This window comes from Myotis nattereri (genome assembly GCF_964212035.1).
Source record: "Myotis nattereri genome assembly, chromosome: X".
Classification (NCBI taxonomy): domain Eukaryota; kingdom Metazoa; phylum Chordata; class Mammalia; order Chiroptera; family Vespertilionidae; genus Myotis; species Myotis nattereri.
The window spans coordinates 54,365,960-54,393,318 of NC_138078.1; the positions used below are offsets into that span (position 1 = coordinate 54,365,960).

Consider the following 27,359-nt stretch of genomic DNA (forward strand, 5'->3'; position numbering starts at 1 on the left):
AGTTTTATTCCCATTGAATATGACGTTGGCTGTAAGATTGTCATATATGGCTTTTATTATGTTGTGTTATGATCCCTCTATTCCCACTTTGCTGAGAGTGTTTATCAAGAAAGGGTGTTGGATTTTGTCAAATACTTTTTCTTCATTAAGTGATGTGATTATGTGATTTTTCTCTCAATCTGTTTATGTGATGTATCATGTTTATTAATTTGCAGATATTGTACCATCCTTGCATCCCTGGGATAAATCCCACGTGGTCATGGTGTATGATCTTTCTAATTTAATGCTGGATCCGATTTGCTAGAATTTTGTTGAGGATTTTAACAACTATGTTCATCAGGGATATTGGCCTGTAATTATCTCTTTCTAGTATCTTTATCTGGTTTTGGAATTAGAGTAATGCTGGCTTCATAGAATGAGCTTGGAAGTGTGCCTTCCTCTTGAATTTTTTGGAGTAGTCTGAGGAGGTAGGTTTTAATTCTTTGAATGTTTTGTAAGATTCCCTTGTGAAGCTGTCCAGTTCGGGGCTTTTGTTTCTCGGGAGTTTTTTGATTACTGTTTCAATTTCCTCCATAGTTATCAGCCTATGCAGATTTTTTTTATCCTTCCTGAGTGAGTTTGGAAAGTTATATTTTTCTACAAATATGTCCATTTCATCTAGGTTGTCCAGTTTGTTGGAATAGAGTTATTCATGATATTTTTTTTCAATCCTTTGTATTTCTGTGGGGTTGTTACTTCACCTCTTTAATTTCTGATTTTATTTGGGTCTTCTGTCTTTGCTTTTAGGAGAATCTGTCTAGAGTTTCATCAATAATGTTTATTCTTTCAAAGAACCAGCTCTTGGTTTTATTGATATTTTGTATTGTTTTTTTGGGTCTCTATGTCATTTATTTCTGCTCTGATCTTTATTATTTCCTCCCTTCTGCTCACTCTGGCTTTTCTTGTTGCCCTTTTTCTAATTCGATAAGTTGTAGAGTTAGATAATTTATTAACATTTTTTCTTGCTTTTTGTTGTTGTTGTTGTTGATGTTTTGTTTGTTTGTTTTTGTTTTTGAGGTAGGCCTATAGAGCTGTGAACTTCCCTCTCAGGACTGACTTCACTGTGTTGCACAGATTTTGGATTTTTGTGTTTTCATTGTCATTTGTTTCCGGGATTTTTTTCAATTTCTTCTTTTATCTCTTTGTTAACCCAATCATTGTTTAATAGCATACTATTTAGCCTCCAAGACCTTTATATTTTTTACTACAGGTGCAGTGCACGAAATTCATGCATGGGGGGAGGTCCCTCAGCCCGGCCTTCATCCTCTCCAATTTGGACCCCTTGAGGGATGTCCAACTGCCTCTTGCAATCCGGGACCGCTGACTCCTAACCGCTTGCCTGCCTGCCTGATCACCCCTAACCCCTCTGCCTGCCTGCCTGATTGTCCCTAACCACCTCTGCCTGCCTGATTGCCCCTAACTGCTCTCCTACTGACCTGATCACACCTAACTGCTCCCCTGCTGGCCTGATTGCCCCTAACCACCTCTGCCTTGCCCCGCACCCAGCTTCCAGGATTCCCTTCTCTGGCCAGTCACAGGCACCCAGGACCTGGGCTTCCCACCCTGTGGCTGGCCACAGGCACCCACGACCCAGGCTGGCTTCACCCGGGCCAGCTTCAGCTGTAGGGGATTGTGGGCACTTGGCTTCGCCCTGGCCGCAGCTGCAGGTGCCTGGGACCAAGGAGCAGACAGCTTGTCCCTCTCCCGGCCGCAGCCACAGGCACCAGGGACCACAGAGCGGGCAGCTAGTCCCTCTCCTGAGCCACAGGCGCAGGTGCAGCTGCCCGGGACTGTGGGATGTGTGGCTTGTCCCTCGCCTAGGCCGTAGCCTGGCTGGTCCCCATTCCTCTCTCGTGAGCTCATTTGTGCCTGGCTGGTCCCCATTCCTCTCTCATGAGCTCATTTGTGCCTGGCTGGTCCCCATTCCTCTCTCATGAGCTCATTTGTGCCTGGCTGGTCCCCATTCCTCTCTCATGAGCTCATTTGTGCCTGGCTGGTCCCCATTCCTCTCTCCCCAGTGTTGACTGTCTGAGCTGTTACAGCATGACAGCATGAAGGTGTGACAACCATTTGTATATTAGCTCTTTATTATATAAGATTGTAGTTTATTTCTATTTTCATTCCATTGTGATCTGAGAAGGTGCTTAATAAGATTTCAACCTTCTTGAATTTGAAGCAACTTTGCCTGTGTCCCAATATATGGTCTATCTTTGAAAATTTCCTGTGTGCACTTGAGAAGAATGTATATTCTATAGCTTTGGGGTGAAATGTTCTGAAGATATCAACTATTTCATTCTGATCCAGTGAGTCATTTAGGGTTGCTGTTTCTTTTTGATTTTTTGTCTAGAGGATTTATCCAGTGATGTCAATGAGTATTGAAGTCCCCTACTAAGATTGTATTGCTGTCAATCTCTCCCTTGAAATCTTCCAGAAGTTTTTTCATGTATTTGGTGCTCCTGTATTGGGTGCATATATGTTTACCAGGGTTATATTCTCTTGTTTTAGCAATCCCTTTAGTATTATGAAGTTGCCTTCCTTATCTCTTGTTATGGCCTTCACTTTGAGGTCTATTTTGTCTGATATAAGTATTGCTACCCCAGATTTTTTTCATTTTAGGTTGACTGAAAGATATTTTCCATCCCCTCACTTTCAGTCTGTGTGAGTCCCTTGGTCTGAGGTGGGTCTCTTGTAGACAGCAAATATATAGGTCATGTTTTCTTATCTATTCAGTTACCCGATGTCTTTTGATTGGAGTATTTAACCCATTTACATTTAAGGTTATTATTGATAAGTACTTATTCGTGGATGGGAGGGGGGGGGGTCCCTCAGACCAGCCTGAACCCTCTCCAATCCAGGACCCCTCAGGACTGCTGGCTCCTAACTGCTCACCTGCCTGCTGGCCTGATCCCCCTAACTGATCTCCCTTGCCTGCCTGATCACCTCTAACTGCCTTTGCCTCAGCCCTGCCACCATGGCTTTGTCTGGAAAGATGTCCGCAAGGTAGTCCAGAAGATGTTCAGTCTAATTAGCATATTATCCTTTTATTAGTATATCTGCCACCTTGTCCTAAAAATGCAGGTTGTTAGCAGGTTTTCCTATCACGGAAGGGGAGCCCGCATTAGCATCCTGTATTCTGACCAGAGCTTATGCACTCGTGCTTTATCTCAGCAGATGAGATTCCTAGAAGAAGACTCTTGGATGCACCTTGAACATTTCTATCGATTTTGCCAAATCATCCTCCAAAAATGTTGTACCACTTTAAACTCCCACCAGCAACCATGCATGTGCCCTCTGTCCTACTTTGATGCCAATATCATTGATTTCCCCCTAGAAGGTTCCCTCCCCTCAGCCGGGACTGCTTGGCACTTGAGCCAACCTCATTGTTCAGCCCAGGATTTGATTTCCCGGGATAGAATTATGGAGGAGGAAAAATAGTTTTCCTCTACCCTTCTGAGTTCTTAGTGGAGGCCCTTGTAAAGAAAGACAGATTACCAAGAGAAAAACAAACGTTCATTAACATGTGTACCTTGTGTATGTGTGGGAGATCCTAGGGAAGAATGAATAACTCCCCAAGGTGGCTTAGAATCCAGATTTAAAAACCTTCCTAGGGAAAGGGGACGGGAAATGTAGGCCTCTTAGAGGAGAGTACATGATTTTTAGGAAAGATGAATGGGGGTGGGGGGAGATAGTTTGTAACAAAGTTTGGGTGTGATGTCAACTTCTAGTCTCCTGTCCTGTGATAAGAGTCAGTCTTTGCTGGCTGATGACACTTTTCCCATTGAGGGGACCTATGACATTTAAGCTCCTTTTGGGGGGTCCAATTTTAGGCAGATCAGGAGACTTCAGTGAAAGCCTCCCCTTGCATTTGCTGTTTTTCAAGCATCTGCAGCTCAAGATCATCAATATAACAACATGGCATATGTTGGGGTGGCATGTTCTCTGACCTTCAGAATAAACTCAACAAAAGCTTGTTTCCTCCCTTAGATGATTTGTCACAGTAGCATTATTCCCTGGAGACAGTATTCTGACCAGACCTTCCTGGGGGTGGTCATAACATACCCTGTGCTTGTAGAAAGGTGTGGGCCATATCATTAAATAAATCAGGGTTGGTTTTCTTATCTTGTGGAAAGGGAGATAAAGTTATGATTGTTTATCTCCTTTTCCACAGGTTTCCTGCAGGTTTGTGTCTCCACTGCGGCCCCAGTGGCCCCAGTGCTGCTGTGGCCACAGGGCTTGGGGCTGCTGGGTGCTTGGCCCCCCTGTAGGCTTGTGTCTCTGCTCCTCCAGCCCCAGCGGCCCCAGCACCACTGCGGCCATGGGGCTTGGAGCTGCTAGGTGCCAGGCACCCCTGAGGGCTTGTATCTCTGCTCCTCCGGCCCCAGTGCCACCGTGGCCATGGGGCTTGGGGCTGCTGGTTGCCGGGCCGCCCTACGGGCTTGTGTCTCTGCTCCTCTGGACCCTCTGGCAGTGGTGATGAAGCAGGCCCAGAGGCCCTCAGCGGGCGGGGTGGGGCAAAACGCCTGCATAATCACTATGGTAATGATGCAAGATTCCTGGCCCAGCTGCAGCCATCTTTGTTGCAGACTGACAGTGAATTTGCATATTCCCTCCTTATTGGCTGTGGGTGTCGCCATCTTTGTCGTGGAGTGATGGTTAATTGGCATATTAATGTTTTATTAGATAGGATAAGTACTTATTTGTAGCCATTTTTATTCTTTATGCCTGTGTTCCTTCTTCCTTTTCCATTTCTCCTTTTTACAACGGTCTCTTATGCATTTATTTCATTGCTGGCTTGGTAATGATAAACTCCCTTAGCCTTCTTTTTTTTTTTTTTAGAATCTCCTGATTTTCCCTTCAATATTGAATGATAGCCTTGCTGGACAGAGTATTCTTGGATTCAGTCCCTTGCTTTGCATCACTTTGTATACTTCATTCCATTAGCTTCTGGCCTGATGTGTTTCTGCTGCAAAACCATTTGATATTCTAATGGGATATCCCCTGTAGGTAACTCTCTGTGTCTCTCTTGCAGACCTTAAGATTCTCTCTTTGTCATTAACTTTACCATTGTAATTATGACGTGTGTCTTGCTGTAAGTCTTTTTGGGTTCATCTTGTTTAGCACTCTCTGTTCTTGTGTGACTTTTTCTTCCCCAAATCAGGGACTTTTCTGTTATTATTTCTTCACATATGTTTTCTAATCCTTGCTCCTCTTCTTGTCCATCTAGCACCTCTATTATATGGATGTTGCTTCGTTTCATGTTGTCCCAAAGCTCCCTTAAGCTCTCCTCCTTATTTTTAATTTTTTCTCCAATTGCTTTATAGATTGGGTGTTTTATTCTACCCTGCCCTGTCTTCCTCTTCTTTTTTTTTTTTTTTCTTTCTTCCAGGACACAAGGAGGAAAATTTTTCTCTTCAAATATTTTTGACTTCTAAACCTTATTTTATTTTTTTAAATTGTTTTATTGCTTATAGTATTACAAAGAGTATTACATATGTCTACTTTTTCCCCGGCCTTAACAATCCCCCGGCCACCCCTACCCTCCCCCCCCAACCTCAGTGTCTTACGTCGATTGATTATGCTTATATGCATGCATACAAGTCCTTCGGTTGATCTCTTCCCCTCCACCCCCAATTCCCACCCCTCAACCCTCCCAGGCTTTCCCGCTGTAGTTTGACAGTCTGTTCGTGGCAGCTCAGCCTCTGTATCTATTTTTGTTCATAAGTTTATAATGGTCTTTATTATCCATGAGTGAGTGAGATCATCTGGTGTTTTTCCTTCACTGACAAGCTTCTTTCACTTAGAATAATGCTCTACAGTTCCATCCATGCCGTTGCAAATGGTAAGAGTTCCTTCTTTTTTACAGCAGCATAGTATTCCATCGTGTGGATGTACCACTGTTTTCTAATCCATTCATCTACTGATGGGCACTTAGGCTGTTTCCAGATCTTAGCTATGGTGAATTGTGCTGCTATGAACATATGGGCGCATATATCCTCTCTGATTGGTGTTTCTGGATTCTTGGGATATATTCCTAGAAGTGAGATCACAAGGTCAAATGGCAGTTCCATTTTCAGTTTTTTGAGGAAACTCCATACTGTCTTCCATGGTGGCTGCACAAATCTGCATTCCCACCAGCAGTGCACGAGTGTCCCTTTTCTCCACATCAACTCCAGCCCTTGTTGTTTGTGGATTTGTTGATGATAGCCAGTCTGACAGGTGTGAGATGGTACCTCATTGTTGTTTTGATTTGCATCTCTTGGATGATTAGTGACTTTGAGCAAGTTTTCATATATCTCTTGGCTTTCTGAATGTTCTCTTTTGAAAGGTATCTATTTAGGTCCTTTGCCCATTTTTTGATTGGATTGTTTATCTTCCTTTTGTTAAGTTGTATGAGTTCCCTATAAATTTTGGAGATTAGGCCCGTATCAGATATAACATTGGAAAATATGTTTTCCCACACAGTGGACCTTCTTGTTGTTTTGTTGATGGTTTCTTTTGCTGTGCAGAAGTTTTTATTTTGATGTAGTCCCATTTGTTTATTTTCTCTTTAGTTTCCAATGCCCTAGGAGCTGTATTGGTGAAGAAATTGCTTCGGCATATGTCTGAGATTTTGTTGCCTTTGGATTCTTCTAGTATTTTTATGGTTTCCCGTCATACATTTAAGTCCTTTATCCATTTTGAGTTTATTTTTGTGTATGGTGTAAGTTGGTGGTCTAGTTTCATTTTCCTACATGTATCCATCCAGTTTTACCGACACTATTTATTGAAGACACTATCTTGACTCCATTGTATGTTCTTGCCACCTTTGGCAAATATTAATTGAGCATATTGGTTCGGGATGATTTCTGGGCTCCCTATTCTATTCCGTTGATCTATATGTCTGTTCTTGTGCCAATACCAGGCAGTTTTGAGAACAGTGGCTTTGTAATACAGCTTAATATCTGGTATTGAGATCCCACCTACTTTGTTCTTTCTCAGGATCGCTGCAGCTATTCAGGGTCTTTATTTATTCCAGATGAATTTTTGGAGAATTCGTTCTAGGCTTGTGAAATATGCCCTTGGTATTTTAATGGGAAGTGCGTTGAATTTATAGATTGCTTTGGGTAGTACGGAGATTTTAATGATGTTGATTCTACCAGTCCAAGAACATGGTATGTTCTTCCATCTGTTTATGTCTTTCTCTATCTCTTTTTCCAACGTCCTGTAGTTTTCTGAGTAAAGGTCTTTTAACTCTTTAGTTAAGTTTATTCCTAGGTAGCTTAATTTTTTTGGTGTGATGGTAAATGGGATTGTCTTTTTAGTCTCTTTTTCTGTAAGTTCACTATTGGTGTATAGAAATGCCATAGATTTCTTGGCATTAATTTTGTATCCTGTTACATTGCCGAATTCTTTTATTAAGTCTAATAGTTTTTTCATGGAGCCTTTAGGGTTTTTTATGTATAATATCATGTCATTTGCAAATAATGACAGTTTTACTTCTTCTTTTCCAATTTGGAATCCTTTTATTTCTTCCTGTCTAATTGCAATGGCTAATACTTCCAGTATTATATCGAACAGGAGTGGTGAGAGTGGGCATCCTTGTCTTGTTCCTGTTCTTAGGGGAAATGGCGTTAGTTTTTGTCCACTGAGTATGATGTTGGCTGTGGGTTTGTCATATATGGATTTTATTATGTTGAGGTATGATCCTTCTATTCCCACCTTGCTGAGAGTTTTTATCAAGAAAGGGTGTTGAATTTTGTCAAGTGCTTTTTCTACATCAATCGATATGACTATGTGGTTTTTTTTCTTTCAATTTGTTTATGGGATGTATCACGTTTATTGATTTGCGGATATTGTACCATCCTTGCATCCCTGGGATAAATCCGACTTGGTCATAATGTATGATCTTTCTGATGTACTGTTGGATCTGATTTGCTAAGATTTTGTTGAGGATTTTGGCATCTATGTTCATGAGGGATATTGGCCTGTAATTCTCTTTCATTGTGTTATCTTTACCTGGTTTTGGTATTAGAGTGATGCTGGCTTCATAGAATGAGCTTGGAAGTGTTCCTTCCTCTTAGATTTTTTTGTAGTAGTCTGAGGAGGATAGGTTTTATTTCTTCCTTGAATGTTTGGTAAAACTCCTCTGTGAAGCCATCTGGTCCTGGGCTTTTGTTTACTGGAAGCTTTTTTATGACTGCTTCAATTTCTTCCATACTTATTGTCCTATTGAGATTTTTAGATTCTTCCTGATTGAGTTTTGGAAGGTTGTATTTTTCTAGGAATATGTCCATTTCCTCCAGGTTGTCTAATTTGTTGGAGTAGAGTTGTCCATAGTATTGTTTAACAATCGTTTGTATTTCTGTGGGGTCTGTTGTTATTTCGCCTCTATCATTTCTGATTTTGTTCATTTGGGTCCTCTCTCTTTGCTTCTTGGTGAGTCTGGCTAGAGGTTTGTCAATCTTGTTTATCCTTTCAAAGAACCAGCTCTTGGTTTCATTGATTTTCTGTATTGTTTTTTTGGTCTCTATGTCATTTATTTCTGCTCTAATCTTTATTATCTCCTTCCTTCTGTTCACTCTGGGCTTTTCTTATTGCTCTCTTTCTAATTCTTTGAGTTTTAGAGCTAGATGATTAATATCATTCTTTCTTGTTTTTTGAGATTGGCCTGTAGAGCTATAAACTTCCCTTCAGGATTGCTTTCATTGTGTCCCATAGGTTTTGGATTGTTGTGTTTTCATTGTCATTAGTTTCCAGGATGTTTTTAATTTCTTCTTTGATGTCACTGGTAACCCAATCAATATTTAATAACATGCTGTTCAGCTTCCAAGTATTTGAGTATTTTGGGTTGTTTTTATTGTAGTTTATTTCTAATATTATGCCATCGTGGTCTGAGAAGATGCTTGGTATGATTTCAATCTTCTTGAATTTTGGAAGATTTTGTTTGTGTCCCAACATGTGGTCTATTTTTGAATATGTCCCATGAGCCCTTGAGAAGAATGTATATTTCGTGGCTTTGGGGTGAAGTGTTCTGAAGATGTCAATTAAGTCCATCTGATCTAGTGAGTCATTTAGGATTGCTGTTTCTTTGCTGATTGTTTGTCTAGAGGATTTATTCAGTGATGTCAGTGGTGTATTAAATTCCCCTACTATGATTGTATTGTTGTCGATCTCTCCTTTGATAGTTTCCAGGAGTTTTTTTCATGTATTTGGGTGCTCCTGCATTGGGTGCATATATGTTTACCAGGGTTATATCTTGTTGTAGTGATCCCTTTAGTATTATGAAGTGGCCTTCCTTATCTCTTGTTATGGCCTTCACTTTGAGGTCTATTTTGTCCGATATAAGAATTGCTACCCCAGCTTTGTTTTTCATTTCCATTTGCCTGAAAGACATTTTTCCATCCCTTCACTTTCAGTCTGTGTGAGTTCCTTCTTCTGAGTTTGGTCTCTTGTAGACAGCAAATGTATGGGTCATGTTTTTTTATCCATTCAGCCACTCGATGTCTTTTGTTTGGAGCATTTAGTCCGTTTACATTTAAAGTTATTATTGAAAGGTACTTGTTTGTAGCCATTTCTTTTTTTGTGTGGCTGTTTTCTTTCTGAGGTTTTAATTTCTCCCTTTTACACCGGTCCCTTTAGCATTTCTTGCATTGCTGGCTTGGTGGCAATAAACTCCCTTAACCTTTTTTTTGTCTGTGAAGCTTCGTATTTCCCCTTCAATTTTGAATGATAGCCTTGCTGGATAGAGTATTTTTGGATTCAGTCCTTTGCTTTGCATCACTTTGTAAATTTCTGTCCATTCTTTTCTTGCCTGATGTGTTTCTGTTGAGAAATCATTTGATAATCTAATGGGAGACCCCTTGAATGTAACTTTCCCTCTCTCTCTAGCAGCCCTTAAGATTCTCTCTTTGTCCTGAACAATTGCCATGGTAATTATGATGTGTCTTGGTGTGGGTCTTTTTGGGTTCACCTTGTTTGGAACTCTCTGTTCTTGTGTGATTTTTTTCTTCCTCACCTCAGGGAAGTTTTCTGGTATTATTTCTTCAAATAGGTTTTCTAACCCTTGTTCCTCTTTCTGTTGTTCTTGCACCCCTATTATTTGTATGTTGTTTCGTTTCATGTTGTCCCATAGCTCCCTTAGTCTCTCCTCCTGTCTTTTAATTTTTTTCTCCAATTGCTGTTCAGTTTGGGTGTGTTTTGTTTCCCTGTCTTCTAATTTGCTAATTTGGTCCTCCGCTTCTCCTAGTCTACTGTTGAAACTTTCAGTGGTGTTTTTTATGGCAGCTATATCACTCTTCATTTCTTCTTGGTTCTTCCATAATTTATTGATTTTTTCATCTGTTTCTTCTTGCTTCTTGCATAAGTTGTTGATTTTTTCCTCCATCCTGTTTATGCACTCTAGGACCCTTAATCTGAGTTCTTTTTCTGCCGTGTTGCATGCCTCTGTATCACTTAGCTGCTTTTCTGGCGAGTTCGCCTTTTCTTTCCTTTGGGGTTTTTTTTGTCTACCCATGTTTGATCGTACCGCCATATCTAGATGTTGAGTCGTTCAGTGGCTGCTCCTTGGGTGGTCATGGCTCCTCGGGCTGCAGTCGCTCCTCGGGCGGTTGTGATAGCAGCTGTTCCTCAGTTGGTAGCAGCTCCTCTGGTGGGTGCTGTTCACAGTTGTGGTCTACCCTGTCTTCTAACACACTGATTTGGTTCTCCGTTCTTCTAGTCTACTGTTTAAACCTTCCATTGTGTTCTTTATTATAGCTGTATCATTCTTCATTTCCTCTTGATTCATACATCTGTTGGTAAATTTCTCATCCAGCTGGTTTAGGAACTGTATGACTCTTACTCTGAATTCTTTCTCGACATACTAATTGCCTCCATTTCATTTAGTTCCTTTTCTGGCGTTCACTCCTTTTCTTCCCTTTGGGGGTTCTTTGTCTCTCCATTTTCCTGTCTCTTTTTGGCCCTGGGCTCCCTGCTTGGGGTCTCTGGGGTTGAATCCCCTAGCGGATCAATGACCTGGGACTTGCTAGCCTGGAGACTGGGTCTACCTTGAGTTTTACACCTTTATTGTCTCTGCTCTGAGTTGTAACCCCTTTTGCCCCGGTTCTTGTCCCTCAGTTGTCCACTTCACGTTCTCGTAGTCAGTGCGTTCACATGCACAGGTCCCCTGGTGTGTGACTCCCTGTGAGTTCCTAGAGCCCTCTGGCATGCAATACATTGTGCGGCCCCAGCACCCAAGGAAGGATGGCATCCTAGGACCCTCTGGCAGCACACATGTGACTTATGGCTGGGAAAACCAGATCACACCAGTAGCTCTGACCTGGGTTGGGTGTAGGGTTCATGCTAGGAAACAACTCTGTCTGTGCTGGGGGCGGAGTGCTCACTGGCCAGAAGCCTCTGACCATGCTGGGGCCAGAGCCTGCATTAGTATTTCTTCTTAAAAGTAATAAATCTTAGTCTAGTTTCATAAAGAAAATTAATTCCAAAATTACAGGTTGATCCTAACAAGAGGAACTCTGAGTTTTAATATTTTGCCATCAGAAACAAATTTCTCTTAAAGTTAACAAAATCGTTTGGCTCAGAAAAAGGAAAGCTGTCTAGAAAATGATTACTACAAAATAGAATCAAACAAGCTATTCATGGCTTGTCATCTTATTTGTTAAAAGTCCATGACCTCATGAATGTTATGTAGAATTAAAGGCAGGTTAAACTGTTAAAGGATCTCTAGTTGTTTCCCCTGACTTTTAGTCGAGATACACAGTATATGAAATTCCACCTGAGAAACATGCAGCTCAATTGAAACTCAGAATATAAAACAATATATATAATCCCAACAAAGTCTGACTTCAAAAGAATGTTCTTAAATATGCCAATTTCTCAGCAAATCTCCCAAGTAGTATCTTACCTGCTTTATCTCACTTTTTAACTGCATGATCCCAGTTCGTTCAGTTTTGGTTGCTCCAACAGCACCAATCTCATGAATAGAAATGGCAAGGCTGATATTTGAATCAGTGGGGCGCACTAGATAACATGATAGATTAAAGATAGAGGGGATAATCAGGTTCAATTTTTTTCTCCATCACATTTAAAAGACTTCAATTCATGTCTTCCTTTTATGTTAATTTTAAAAACACACAAGTATAACCTTGCTACTCAAAGTGTGGTCCACGGACCAGCAGGATCAGCATCACCTAGGAGCTACTTAGTAGAATCATAGGCCTCACTCTGGACCTTTGGTCTAGAATCAAAGACTGCATTTTTGCAAGCTCTCTAGGTGCATAGTAAGGTATCCATCCATCTAACATTACATATTTATTTATACTAAGCCTAAAAGTTGAGCATGGGAGGTAACCATTTTCATTTGCTCTGATGATTTAGGTACTCAACACCAGGTGCAGATGAAAGACTAATTTGTGATGGGACCCTAGATGTGTTTGAATTTAAAGGTGAAAGGATACATCACATGCACTGTAGCAGCTACACACACACATGTGCATATGGGTTGTTTGTTGTCCTAAACAGAGACTTCAATTTAGGATAATTTAAGGGAATGGATAAAGCAGTTTAAAACAACACATGAGCCCAGCCAGTGTGGGTCAATGGTTAAGCGCAGACCTAGGAACCAGGAGGTCAAGGTTTGATTCCCTGTCAGAGCATATGCCAGGGTTGCGGGCTTGATCCCCAGTGTGGGGCATGTAGGAGGAAGCTAATCAGTGATTCTCTCTCATCATTGATGTTTCTATCTCTCTATCCCTCTCCCTTAAAAAAATACATGATAGCAATCTACTTAGTTGATATTATCATTTAAGGGAACAAGTGAGACATACAATGGTTTCCAAATCTTGTTCCAGAAGATAGCTTTGCTTTTAACTGTTCATATATTGGGGTTCTATTTAATTTTGGGGAAAAGGTTCCTCAGATAAAAAGCATTGTAAAATCAATGAGATACTTAAATACTCTGAAATGGAAATTCAACCTTACCACTTCGTTCTACTCCAAACTCCTTGCCACTGAGAATGTGATGCAGGAGGCTCTTCATGGCTGAAGGGCTGAGATTCATCAGGCCATCTGTGGCTTCCTCAGCTAGTCAGAAGAAATGTTAGGGCAGAGATATTTCTAATTGGCCTGCCATACCCACCCTATTTTTCTCTATTTCTTTCTTTTTTAGAATTTCTGAGTCACTTTATTGGAAGAATAAAATAACAAAACAAATTTCTAGCACCATACCGCTTAGATATTAAGAATGTAATTGATTTATAATAATTTAAAGACTGACTATCCAGTTTATGGATTAGCCAGGTCCTTGATTTCTTTTTCACACCCCTCCACACCATTAGGATACTCAGCAGGACCTTTATTTGAAGGTGGGAAGAATGAAAAGAGAACAATGGGACTGGAACTAATCAGAGAAAGGCAATGAATGTAATGAATGAATATGCAGATGGACTAAAATAATCAAAACTTGTCAGCCTGGAAATACAGAGAAGCAAAAGATAATAGATATGAATACATGAAATTATAAAGAGCGTTGAGAAGATAACTTAAACTTGTTCATCAGCATCAAACACTTATTAAGAGTTTTCTACATGTGGGTAATGATTTTATGCAATGTTAGTACTAACAGGTATGACATGGTACTTGACCTTGAGAGGCTGACCAATTATTTGGGAGAGATTGGATATGTAAACAAGATAGACAATAATAAAACATGGCTATAGTAAGTGCCAAATGATGGTTCATTAAATTAGTGGGAAGTACTGCTGAAGTAAGGGATAGAGGCCAGACTAATGAGGATCTTAAGTATCAGACCCAGGGATCTTAACTTTACCCTATAAGAAATAACTAGCCATGGTTTTGATGAATCCACAGGAAAAAAGACCCATAGCAGCCACTTAAGGAAAAGTGAAAAATGTTTGTGGGTTTATCCCTCATTCAGGTTTATTATTGAATAATCAGACCCTCATAAACATCCATGATACCATAGCTAGAGAATACACATATATAATACATGTAGTCTGCCTCAATGTGCTAATCTAGAATTCATTTGGAATCAGGCAGACTTGGACTCAATTTCTACTACTTACTAGCTATGTAACTTCGGGCAAGTTGTTTAACCTGAGTTTGTTTCCTTATCGGTAGAAGTAAGACAAAAATACCTTCTCCAGAGGATTGTTGTAAAGATTAAATGAGATAATGCATGTAAATATAACACAAAAAGCACAGTATCTGGCATACGGTAAGTATAAAATAATCATTAGCTCTCTTCCTAAAGGGTTATTTAAATATAAATTATCTCATGTAATTTAGGTTAAACTCAAACCAATAAATTTAGGTACTTGCTAACAGCTCAATTAAAAATCTTTTAGGGAAATTTAACTGAAGAATGGCTAAAATTGAGTTTAGCCACTGTAATTTTGTTTTTGTATGTAATCCATAGTTCTTTCCATTCTTGTTGAAATAAAGAGAAAGTAGACCTGCCATGGAGGTCCCATTCCTCCCTTCACACTTTATACAATTCTGCTCTACAGAGCTTCAGAGAGTCTTGTCAAATAAATATCAACAGAAATATTGCTTTTCTTTATTCAATCCTGATGTTGGCTAGACAGAATACTAACACTAGGATCAAACTGTGGTGACTTAGTGTAGCATCCAGAAGCTGCATTGACTGAGTCAGGATCTAACCCAGCCTTCCACTATCAAGCTCCATGTACGCTAGGAATTAGGAGGAATGTAGTGATTTGGAGCCCCCAGTAGGGAAGTTTTGAAGTTACAGAACTAATTAAATTTGTCACAATATCTTTCTCTTTATTTGTATAGAGACTGACTAACCGAGGAACAAGATTGCTATACTGGTACACAGCTTTTGCGCTACTCGTAAATATGCTTTAGCTTTCTTTCCCCTCCTGATCCCAGACCTAACAGACTTACATTAAAAGTAAATTCTGCCTAAAATAGTTACTAAATTTAATACCTGAGCATCGAAGAGAATGGGCCAGTTCTGTTGTCATAACTTGTATGATCAGACCAATTCGAAGTCGAAACATTTCAGCAAAGAGGCCAGGTTGAGTTCGCATATACATAGCTAGATATACCATTATTTCCTGTGCATGGAATGGATATAGACAAAAATTATGGCCCAGGCTTCACAAGGCCTATTTTGTGGGTCAAGTGCCACATCAATTGAAAACAAAATTTAAAATATCAGTCACCAGATTAGGCTTTCTAATTCTACTCACCTGTGTCAGGATTGAAATGCTCATGTCCCCTTCACTGGCTTCATCTATCAGCTGAGTGAGCACTTCATAGGGCAGAGGTCTGAGGAAGAAGATAGTAAAGAAAGACAAAATTCTGCAACTACTTAAGCCTAAATCTATTGAGAAAATAAAAAGCTCCTCCCAATTCCAAGCCACTGCCTCAATATCTCATCATTACTGGTAGCATATATGCTGGTTCTTTCAGTCTTCAGAATTCATTGCCTCTCCAACCACTCTGGCCCATATCAACTCAAGAGAGTTCTGGTCTCTCTTATCTAAACCTGGAGTGCCTTTCCCCTATAAAATTTTATGTAAACCTCACCCTATGTTGTCCTTCTAGACCAGCGGTTCTCAACTTGTGGGTCACGACCCCTTTGGGGGTTGAACGACCCTTTCACAGGGGTTGCCTAAGACCATCAGAAAACACATATATAATTACATATTGTTTTTGTGATTAATCACTATGCTTTAATTATGTTCAATTTGTAACAATGAAATTGGGGCTCACCACAACATGAGGAACTGTATTAAAGGGTCGCGGCATTAGGAAGGTTGAGAACCACTGTTCTAGACTAATTTTTCAGGATTAATTGTTAACATTTGACAAGTAACTATTATGGCTAGAAAGTAATCAACTAAATTTAAGCTGTGCCTTTTGGAAGCTATTTTATTACTTTACTAGAGGCCCAATGCATGAAATTCGTAAAAGAGTAGGTCTTCCTTCCCCCTGCTGCTGGCACCAGCTTCCCTCTGGCACCTGAGACCGGGCTTCCCTCACAGAGGGAGGCCCCTCCCACCCGCTGCAGTGCACGGGTCAGTGGCCTGGGCCTCCCTCTTTGGGGTAATCATGGAGCCCCCCGATTGATCACCCTGCCGGCTGGTGCCCTGGGCCTCCCTCTGCGGTGCGATCATGGGGCGATGGCTGGCCCCTGACCAATCGCATAGCACCCGCCCTGGCTGGCCTGGTGCCAGTGGGTGTCATAGTGTGGTCCTGGATGGTCATCCAGATGGTTGTCCAGAAGGTCATCCAGACGGTTGTTCTGCTGTTCAGCCGTCTGGCCTAATTAGCATATTATGATTTTATTATTATAGATAATCACACCTTATAATGTTATATTCATTTTCTATAGTTCATCAGTTCTCTCTCTCTCTCTCTCTCTCTCTCACACACACACACACACACACACACACACACACACACACACACACACACACTTCTGACTCTCCTGTTGATACTAAGCACTTTGGAGGCATGGGGCATGGAGTATGCCATCTTCTTCTTTGGGATTGTCTACAGTACAGGCATACCTCGCTTTATTATACTACTTTACTTAATGGTGCTTCACAGATGTTGAATTTTTATCAACATTGAGGCAAGACCCACCACCAGCAAAAAGATCACAACTCACTAAAGGCTCAGATGATGGTTAGCATTTGTTAACAATAAAATATTTTTTAAATTAAGGTATGTACATTTTTTAGACATAATGACATTGAATATTAAGTAGACTACATAACCTTTATATGCACTAGGAAATAAAAAAAATTGTGTGACTCATTTTATTGTGATATCTGCTTTATTGTGGTGGTCTGCGACTGAACTACAATATATCCAAGGAATGCCTGTAGTCACAAAATTAATCTGATTTGTAATAAAATATTCTGTTTTCCAAGAGCAAGGTATAATGGATTGAATGTGTCCCCTCAATGTTCCTATGTTTAAATCTTAATCCCTAGTACCTCAGAGTGTGACCTTATTAAGCAGAGGTTATTGTGTGGGCTCTAATCCCATAGGAATGGTATCTTTATATAAATGGGAAATCTGGACACAAAGAGACACACACAGAAGAAAGAAACATAAAGAGACATAGGAAGAAAACAGCTATCTATACTCCAAGTAGAGAGGCCTGGAACAAAGTCCAAAGAATAGCTGATTTTTTTGTGGGTGCTAATCCCAGTTGCCCTGTTTTTTGTTTTTGTTTTTCTTTTGAATGAGAGGTATGGGAAATCCAATATGAAAACAAAAACAAAAAAATCAAACCAAAAAAAGAAAAGCAAAATACATTTGTGTGTTACTCATTTGTGAGTTTTCTCTTTCATTTACTCTGCTGTGTTATTATTAACATTCTCATGCCAAGAAACTTACACAAGTAGGACATTATCATCCATTGACAGATTAGGGAAAGAGAACTGGGATTAGTTCACACAGCTCCTTAAAGACTAAGAGAAGCTTGACCAAACCCAGTCAAAAGCCATACTCACGCAGAGATAGTCTTCTCTCGAGGTTCTGGAGGAAGTCCCACTGTCAAATGTTTCTGGTGGGAGAGAAGGTCTGTACAGGCCTAAGGAGAGACAGCATAACAGCATTATCTGCCCAAAACATCTCAGAGTTCCATGAAAATTAATCTTTTTTGCCTATAAGCTTTTTCTCTCCCTTAATTTAATGACACACCAAACTTTCTTTCTCAGGAAATACCATGAATCAGAAAAGAGGGATTTTTAGGAAGGAACAATGAGGTATTTTATCTCCTAAGGGGTAGAACATGGCCTGGTGCATATTTATTCTTAAGATCTAGAATTCTTATACTTTACAACACCTCCATAAGACTACAGTTTACATGCTTCATTATATTTGCAGACAAAAAACTAACTGAATATCAGAAATTTTATATAGGAAAGATAGTATTTCAAATGATCAGAGGCTGTGGTTGCTTTAAAAGACAATTATGGAAACCAACTTTTAAAATGTCCTCCATTTAGATTTGGTGTTAATTTAAGAATTTATAGTACCTCATCGAGTGCTTCCACCTTCTTCCTTAAGATTCCAGAGATACACCGGATCAAGCCCCAGTGACGGATTTCTCCAACTTTGCTATATAGCTCAGTAAGCAGCTCTCTGACTGTTGCACTCCCTTCATCATACAATCCAGTGTCCCAGTCAGGTCCCCTGGAATGTTAAAGACAAAACTACATTAACTGTAAGTAAAGTTGTGAGCAATAATCTTTTGTTTCAGTGTTATAATGGATATATCTGTTTTGATAGGTCTCTCAATAGAAAGTGAATGTTATTATTAACTAAGAATCCTTGTAAAATTCTGATTAGTAGTCAGTACTGGAAGTAAAATACCTAGACAAGAATAAGTCTTAGTTTCAGTTGTGTTTTGACAAAATTCATTATTTTACCCTCTTCATGGACTTCAATGGTGCTGATAATAAAGTCAAAGATTTCATTTAACCATTGAAAGTTCAGAAAGTAGCTACTTAGAGAACTAATGAAGAAATAACAAGGATTAGTGCTTACTTTTAAAGGATGCAGATATGTTGTTTTTGTAAAATTTACTATAATACAAATCAGCTGTGAAGTACCATAAAAGATAAAGTACTGTGAAATTGGGAATTTAATATGCAACAAAGGTAGATTATTTATTAAATGATATCAAGACACCTGAAAAAGAAGTTGAATCCATGACAGAATTCCAAATATTTAAATATAAAGGTACTAGAAAAAACATAGGAGAACTATTTTATAACTTTGGAGGCAAAAGGACTTTTAAACTATGAACTATATACCAGAAGCCATAAAATAAAAGATTGATACATTTATATACATAAAAACAACCAAATTCTTACTGCAAAACCCACTGTAAGTAGTCATAGGACAAATTTCCAACTGATAAAAATATTTGCAATTCATAGGCTAATTTTTCTAATATATAAAGAACTCCAAACTAATAGATAATAAAAAACAATAAAAGAAAATCTGGCAAAACAAATACCAACAGCTTTTAAACATAGGAAAAAGGTGATTGATGTCACTTGTAATAAAAAAAAATACTCAAATTAACCAAGATAATAGTTTTTTCATTTCTTATGTTGTCAAAAATTCCCAAATTTGATAACAATACATTGGTGAGGCTTTGGGAAAATAGGAAATCTCAATATGTTGCCAGTGGGAGTGAAAATTAGATAATCACTTTGGATGGCTATTTGGAAATATATATATCAATATTAAAAATACCTATATTATTTAATCTAGCAACTCTACTACTCATATATCTGTAGGACAAATTCCAAACATGAGAAAAGATTTATGTGGTGAGGTTATTCACTATAGCAGTGATGGCGAACCTTTTGAGCTCGGCGTGTCAGCATTTTGAAAAACCCTAACTTAACTGGCGCCATGTCACTTATAGAAATTTTTTGATATTTGCAACCATAGTAAAACAAAGACTTATATTTTGATATTTATTTTATATATTTAAATGCCATTTAACAAAGAAAAATCAACCCAAAAAAATGAGTTCGTGTGTCACCTCTGACACGCGTGTCATAGGTTCACCATCACTGCACTATAGCATTGCTTGTGACTAAAAAGAATCCAAATGTTTATCAATAGGAAATAATTCTATATGGTTTCTGAGACTAGGTCATAAAAAGTAAAGCAGCTTCCACTTGGCCCTTTCGTGGGTTGCATACTCTTGGAACCAAGATACCATGCTGTGAGGAAGTGGAGAGACAGGTCATTTGTGGATATTCTAGGTAACAGCCTCAGCTGAGGTTCCATTCAACAGGCATTACTAACCCCAATATTTATGAATGAATGAGTCTCATGAGGACTTCAGCCCCAGACACTATCAGACCACAACTGAATGAGGCCCCAAGTGAGAACTGCCTAGCTGAGCCCAAGCAAGCCCTAGAATCATGACAGATAATTTAAATACTTCTTGTTTTTTTAAATTGTAAGCCAGTGAATGTTGGGGTGACTTCTGAAGCAGTGACAGATAGATGAAATATGTAATGATTTTCAAAATATATAGTTTTAGTGAAAAAAGTATGGTACAGAGCAATGTATATACTATGCCAACATTTGCATAAACAGTTATAAAAGTATACACATATATGCATGTATTTATCTACAGATGCATAAAATTAAATTCCAAGTAGATTAAAAACCTAAATGTTAAAAAATATATTAAAAGTAATTTAAAACATTTTGAAATTCTAAAGCAGTCATTATGACCTTACGCCTTATCTCTTTTCATCTCTATTTATTTATTACTCTGCTTTTAGCATTGTTCTTGGCACATAATAAATACCCAACAGATACATGTTGAATAAAGTGCCCGATATAAAGAAAAAAATAAAGAAACAAAGGTATCAAAATAGTAAAACCCATGTCTCTTTGTGGAGAGGTAGTAGATATAACGAGTTTCATCGAGTGGCACTTGGATAGGGTTGTATGAGAGGGTAAGTCCCTCATAGCCTGAGACCATCAAGAGGCTTATGTAAGGCACACAATCTATCATCCAGAAAGAGAGGAGGGAAAGGGAATTCCCAGGAGAGAGGGCAGGCAGGAGGGGGTTACATGTCTAGGTGATGTCCCTAAATAGCACTGTGGGGAGTCTCTAGGTTAGAGAGTTCTGAATGGCAGCAGCAGTTCAGGTATTCATGGCCCAGGGCCTATCTCTTGCTAACAGAAGTGGGTTGGGTTTTGAGAAGTATGCAAAGCATGCAGGCCCTAAATGGCTAAAAATATGTTCAGATATTTCTGATACAATTGAATATGTAAAATTTGACTTTGGTGCTGGTGAGTTTTGCAGCCATCTCTTTCACTTACTCATTAAACACTATAATCTGATGGAAAAAGCTTAGGCTTTGGAATCAGACTGACTAGGGGGACTTGGTTACTACCTCAGGGGATGAAAGTCCCAGGTCCCTAGATGGTCTATATCAGTGATGGCGAACCTTTTGAGCTCGGCATGTCAGCATTTTGAAAAACCCTAATTTAACTCTGGTGCCGTGTCACATATAGAAATTTTTTGATATTTGCAACCATAGTAAAACAAAGATGTATATTTTTGATATTTATTTTATATATTTAAATGCCATTTAACAAAGAAAAATCAACCAAAAAAATGAGTTCGCGCGTGTGTCATAGGTTCGCCATCACTGGTCTATATGACACTATCCTAAAGTGGGGAAGGTAGAACAACAGTGCCTGCCTCATTACAGTTGGGAAAGTGTGGAAGTGTGTGCTTCTCACTCAGCCTTTGTTAATAGGGGTAGGGCTAGAAAATTTTTCTGTGGTGCTTGGCTGGAGTTGAGTGGTTATTGTCTAAAAGTTGTGTCTTTGTGGTCTGAGAAGATGCTTCGTATGATTTCAATCTTCTTGACTTTGGGGAGACTTTGCTTGAGACCCAATATGTGGTCTATTTTTTAAAATGTACCATGTGCACTTGAGAAGAATGTATATTCTGTGGCTTTGGGGTTAAATGTTCTGAAGATGTCAACTGAGTTCATCTGATCTAGTGAGTCATTTAGGATTGCTGTTTTTTGCTGATTTTTTGTCTAGAAGATTTATCCAGTGATGTCAGTGGTGTACTAAAGTCCCCTATTATAATTGTACTAGAGGCCCGGTGCACAAAAATTTGGGCACTCGGGGGGGAGGAAGGGGTCCCTCAGACCGGCCTGTACCCTCTCGCAGTCTGGGACCCCTTGGGAGATAACGACCTGCTGGCTTAGGCCTGCTCCCGGGTGGCAGAGGGCAGGCCCAATCCCTAGGTGCAGCCCCTGGTTGGGCTCAGAGCAGGGCCAATTGGGGAGTTGGGGCGCTGCCCCCTGTCATGCACAGAGCAGGGTGGATTGGGAGGTTGCGATGCCACCCTCAGTCATGCTCAGGGTAGGGCCGATTGGGGGGTTGGGGCACTGCCCCCTGTCACACTCAAGGCAGAGTCGATGGGGAGGTTGTGGCGCCACCCCCTGTCACTCACAGAGCAGGGCCCATAAGGGGGTTGGGGAGCTCCCCCCTGTCACACACAGAGCAGGGCCCATCAGGGGGTTGGGGAGCCCCCCCCTGTCACGCACAGAGCAGGGCCCATCAGGGGGTTGGGGAGCTCCCCCCTGTCACGCACAGAGTAGGGCCCATGAGGGGCTTGAGGAGCTCCCCCCTGTCACTCACAGAGTAGGGCCAATAGGGGAGTTGGCACACCGCCCCCTGTCACATACAGAGCAGGGCGGATCAGGGGGTTGGGGCGCCGCCCTCTATCACCCACAGAGCAGGGCTGATCAGGGGGTTGGGGTGCCGCCACTGTCACACTCAGGACAGGGCCGATGGGGAGGTTATGGCTCTACCCCATCACACTCAGAGCAGGGCCCGTGGGTGGGGGGGGAGGGGTTGGGGCGCCGCCCTCTATCACCCACAGAGCAGGGCCGATCAGGAGGTTGGGGCACCTTCACCTGTCACGACCAGAGCAGGGCCAATAGGGAGGTTGTGGCCCTGCCCCCTGTTACACACAGAGCCGCAGGGCAATCAGGGGGTTTGGGCGCTGCCCCCTGTCACACTGATCCCGGTGCCAGGAGGCCTCACGGCTCCACTGATCCCAGTGCTGGGAGGCATATTACCCTTTTACTATAGAGAATAGAGGCCTGGTGCATGGGTGGGGGCCGGCTGGTTTGCCCTGAAGGGTGTCCTGGATCAGGGTGGGGGTCCTCACTGGGGTGCCTGGCCAGCCTGGGTGAGGGGATGATGGCTGTTTGCAGCTGGTCACACACCCTTCAGGTTGGGGGGTCCCCACTGGGGTGCCTGGCCAGTCTGGGTGAGGGGCTGAGGGCTGTTTTCAGGCTGGGACTGAAGCTCCCAACTGCTCCTTCTTTTCTTTTCTTTTTTTTATTCTGGGCCAGCTTTAGCTCTGAGGCTCCAGCTCTTAGGCCTCTGCTCCTGAAAGCAGGTATCTGGTTTGTTTCGGTTCTCGAAACTCTGTATCAACTCCAGCTCTGAGTTCCCAGCTGGCTGAGGTTTTGTTTAGCGTTTATATTTGTTACAATGTTTGAAATTGCAGGCTCAGAGGCCTGCAGCGGCGGGCGGGGAACGTTGGAGTCCTCCATCACTGAAGCAAGCAAGCCTCATGTTAGTTTTAAGCTGCCTGGCTGCCGGCGGCCATCTTGGCTGACAGTTAATTTGCATATTGCCCTGATTAGCCAATGGGAAGGGTACCGGTCGTATGCCAATTACCATGTTTCTCTTTTATTAGTGTAGATTGTTGTCGATCTCTCCCTGGATATCTTCCAGGAGGTGGTTTTTTTTTTATGTATTTGGGTGCTCCTGCATTGAATGTTTATCAAGGTTATGTCAACTTGCTGTATCGATCCCTTTAGTATTATGAAGTGACCTTCTTTATCCCTTGTTATGGCCTTTACTTTGAGGTCTACTTTGTCAGATAAAAGTATTGCTACCCCAGCTTTTTTTTAAATCTCCATTTGCATGAAAGATATTTTTCTATCCTTTCACTTTCAGTCTATGTGAGTCCCTTGTACTGGGTAGGTCTCTTGTAGACAGCATATATATGGGTCACTTTTTGTTTGTTTGTTTGTTTTTTTGTATCCATTCAGCCACTTGATGTCTTTTGATTGGAGCATTTAGTCCGTTTACGTTTAAAGTTATTATTGAAAGGTACTTGTTTGTAGCCATTTTTATTTTTTGTGCCTGTGTTCCTTCTTCCCTTTCTATTTCTTCTTTTTACATCAGTCCCATTAGCATTTCTTGCATTGCTGGCTTGGTAGTGATAAACTCCCTTAGCCTTTTTTTTTTGTGTATGAAGCTCCTTATTTCCCCTTCCATTTTGAATGATAGCCTTGCTGGATAGAGTATTCTTGGATTCAGTCCCTTGCTTTGCATCACTTTGTAAATTTCTTTCCATTCTTTTCTGGCCTGATGTGTTTCTGTTGAGAAATTATTTAATAATCTAATGGGAGATCCCTTGTACATAACTTTCTGCCTCTCTCTTACAGCCTTTAAGATTCTCTCTTTGTCCTGAACATTTGCCATCATAACTATGACATGTCTTGTTGTGGGTCCTGTTGGGCTCATCTTGGTTAGGACTCTCTGTGCTTGTGTGACTTTTTTCTAACTACAATAAAAACAACGGAAAAAATTCAAACACTTGGAAGCTCAATAGCATGCTATTAAACAATGATTGGGTTACCAAAGAGATCAAAGAAGAAATTAAAAAATCCTGGAAACTAATGACAATAAAAACACAACAAACCAAAATCTATGGGACCCAATTAAAGCAGTCCTGAGAATGAAGTGTATAGCTCTACAATCCTACTTCAAAACAAACAAACAAACAAACAAAAACAAGAAAAAATGGTAGTAAATCATCTAACTGTACAACTTAAAGAATTAGAAAGAGAGCAACAAGAAAAGCCCAGAGTGAGCAGAAGTAAGGAGATAATAAAGATCAGAGCAGAAATAAATGGCATAGAGACCAAAAAAAAAAATATATAAAAGATCAATGAAACCAAGAGCTGGTTCTTTGAAAGGATAAACAAGATTGATGAACCTCTATCCAGGCTCACCAAGAAGCAAAGAGAGAGGACCCAAATAAACAAAATCAGAAATGAAAGAGGTGAAATAACAACAGACCTCACAGAAATACAAAGGATTATTAAAAAATACTATGAACTACTCTATTCAAACAAATTAGACAATCTAGAGGAAATAGACATATTCCTAGAAAAATACAACCTTCCAAAACTCAATCAGGAAGAATCTAAAAATCTCAATAGGCCAATAACTATGGAAGAAATTGAAGCAGTCATCAAAAAGCTTCCAGTAAACAAAAGCCTGGGGCCAGATGGCTTCACAGAGGAGTTTTACCAAACATTCAAGGAAGAACTAAAACCTATCCTCCTTGGACTATTCCAAAAAAATTCAAGAAGAAGGAACACTTCCAAGCTCATTCTATGAAGCCAGCATCACCCTATTATCAAAACCAGATAAAGACAACACAATGAAAGAGAAATACAGGCCAATATCCATCATGAATATAGATGCCAAAATCCTCAAGAAAATTCTAGCAAATCAAATACAGCAGTACATCAGAAAGATCATACACCATGACCAAGTAGGATTTATCCCAGGCATGCACGGATGGTACAATATCCCCAAATCCATAAACGTGATACATCACATAAACAAACTGAGAGATAAAAATCACATAGTCATATCAATTGACACAGAAAAAGCATTTGACAAAATTCAACACCCTTTCTTTTTTTTTTTTTTTCCAGTTACGCATTAATGTTTATTTTAATTTTACTTCCCTTTTAGCCTATAAGGTCTGAGGACAAAAATCAACTTATGTTAGTTCACTTGTGCCAGGTCTTTTCTGTTTGCTCCCTTTGAATATCCTCTTCACCTTGCTGCATCATTGGGCTTCCTTGCTTTCTGCTTAGGTTCAAATAATTGGAATGCTAACAGATCAGTGGATAGACAAGATTGATTCACATATACCACACACAAATACTCTTGCTACCTCTCAGCTTACATAACCCTCTTACAGGGCTTAAACCCTTTTTAGATAGTCTGCAGACAATTTCCTCATTAAAAAAACAAACAAAAAACCCCACAAAACTCCACAAGCTTAATTAAGTGAAAATACAAACTTAATCCTCCATATTCAAAATTAATTTTCTTCCCTTAGCATATAAACAAATGGTAGTAAGCTTTACAAGGAACTGTATATACTGAGAAGTATTTTTTTTAAGCTTAACCAATTAAAGCAATTTTTAAAAATCCTTAACTACTGGAAAGAATCCAGTGTTGTCATAAAATAAGTAGTTTTCCTTTTGTTCTTAAAGGACTCCTTGTAAAAGTTCTTGATAAAGGGGCCACTGGCAGGAATTTTCCACAATAACACATTTCAACACTGCTTACAACCGACAACCTAGTAAATGTTAACTGAAGTTTCAAGTCAGGAGAATGGAAAATTATATTCTATTGAGAGACTATTGAAAAAATAAAACAAAAACCAAAAACCATTATCACAATGACTCCTAAATTAGAAGATGACTATCACCTTTTACTAAGTACCCAAGTTTCCATGGAGTAAAACTCAGGAAAGGAGAATCAATTTTACAGCCCATTCCATAGGACTTCAGCTTCTGAAGTAACAAAGAAAACCCATTTCACCTGTAGGTAGGTTTCATAGAATTGAATCAAAGTAAAACAAACAAAATACATATTCAGTGCATGTGAAGCAAAAAGATGTATGTATATTCTATATGTATTTATAAAAGAAATATGTTAGTTAAAAAAAATTAAAAGCCTGATCTATGAATGGAATTCTGAAACTGCCATGTAATAATGCTCAGCTCTCACTGTATTATGTCATGAGTATATATGAACTATTAAAACTAAATGTGATAGTCAGTAGACAACTGGCCTACATGTATGTTTATTAAAAACTGACATAAACAAACAAAACCTGTACAAAAAATATCCCAAATCGCGTATCACTTTGAAACAGTAATCATGAGCGACATTATCGCCTAGGACCCCCTCTTCCTCTGCCCCGGCCACGTCCTCTTCCTCTTCCTCAGCCCCGGCCTCTTCCTGCAACAGCTTCTCTTTTCTTAGATTTCACCTTCGGTTCAACATCCACAAGTAGTGTATCCAGAGGTAAGCTGTCTGGCAGAATAAAGTATTGAATGTTATTTCCGCGAATACTCAGTGTTTCCAGCTGTACAGGTTCTCGGTTCTTCAGGGTCATTTTCACAGCTTTAAGATGAGTATTCATGCTGACATCTACACCTGTGATTGTTCCATGGACCTGTGTTCCATTCTTTAATTCGATGGTTACAGTTTCGTGACTCAATTTCATCAAAAATCTCACGAGCTTCATCCTGACGAAGATTTCAAGATTTCTGTCCGAGAGGGCACAAAAACGGACAACTTCGACCACTGGAACGGAGTATGAATGGCCGGAAACGCCTCCTCCCGGGCTGCCGACGTAAAGAGCACGGGGAGCGCTGCGAACGCACAGTGGAAACCTCAACACCCTTTCTTGATAAAAACTCTAAGCAAGGTGGGAATAGAAGGATCATACCTCAACATAATAAAAGCCATATATGACAAACCCACAGCCAACATCATACTCAAAGGGCAAAAACTAAAACCATTTCCCCTAAGAACAGGAACAAGACAGGGATGCCCACTCTCACCACTCCTGTTTGACATAGTACTGGAAGTACTAGCCATTGTGTTCAGACAAGAAGAAATAAAAGGCATCCAAATTAGAAAAGAAGAAG

General features: G+C 40.1%; 2 protein-coding genes across 2 annotated transcripts in view; both read right to left on the minus strand.

The window, feature by feature from the left end:
- The window catches only part of PHKA1 (phosphorylase kinase regulatory subunit alpha 1), a gene marked incomplete at its 3' end in the record, with an annotated part of 280,015 nt that overhangs the window by 25,117 nt on the left and 227,539 nt on the right, over window positions 1–27,359 (minus strand). Inside the window, exons 22-27 of the mRNA XM_081081650.1 lie at window positions 18,060–18,216; window positions 17,532–17,611; window positions 15,252–15,330; window positions 14,987–15,116; window positions 12,997–13,098; window positions 11,921–12,036 (exon numbers count right to left, since the gene is read on the minus strand). Coding sequence (XP_080937776.1) covers window positions 11,921–12,036; window positions 12,997–13,098; window positions 14,987–15,116; window positions 15,252–15,330; window positions 17,532–17,611; window positions 18,060–18,216 — 664 coding nt within the window. The remainder of the gene's footprint in view (window positions 1–11,920; window positions 12,037–12,996; window positions 13,099–14,986; window positions 15,117–15,251; window positions 15,331–17,531; window positions 17,612–18,059; window positions 18,217–27,359) is intronic.
- LOC308510831 (small nuclear ribonucleoprotein Sm D1) lies at window positions 25,343–27,046 on the minus strand. The gene has a single exon (XM_081080881.1). The coding sequence runs from the start codon at window positions 26,951–26,953 to the stop codon at window positions 26,648–26,650; it is 306 nt and encodes a 101-aa protein (XP_080937007.1). The 5' UTR covers window positions 26,954–27,046; the 3' UTR covers window positions 25,343–26,647.

Excerpts from the sequence above, each read along its gene's own strand:
- LOC308510831 (XM_081080881.1), bottom strand. The coding sequence starts at position 26,953 with ATGAAGCTCGTGAGATTTTTGATGAAATTGAGTCACGAAACTGTAACC.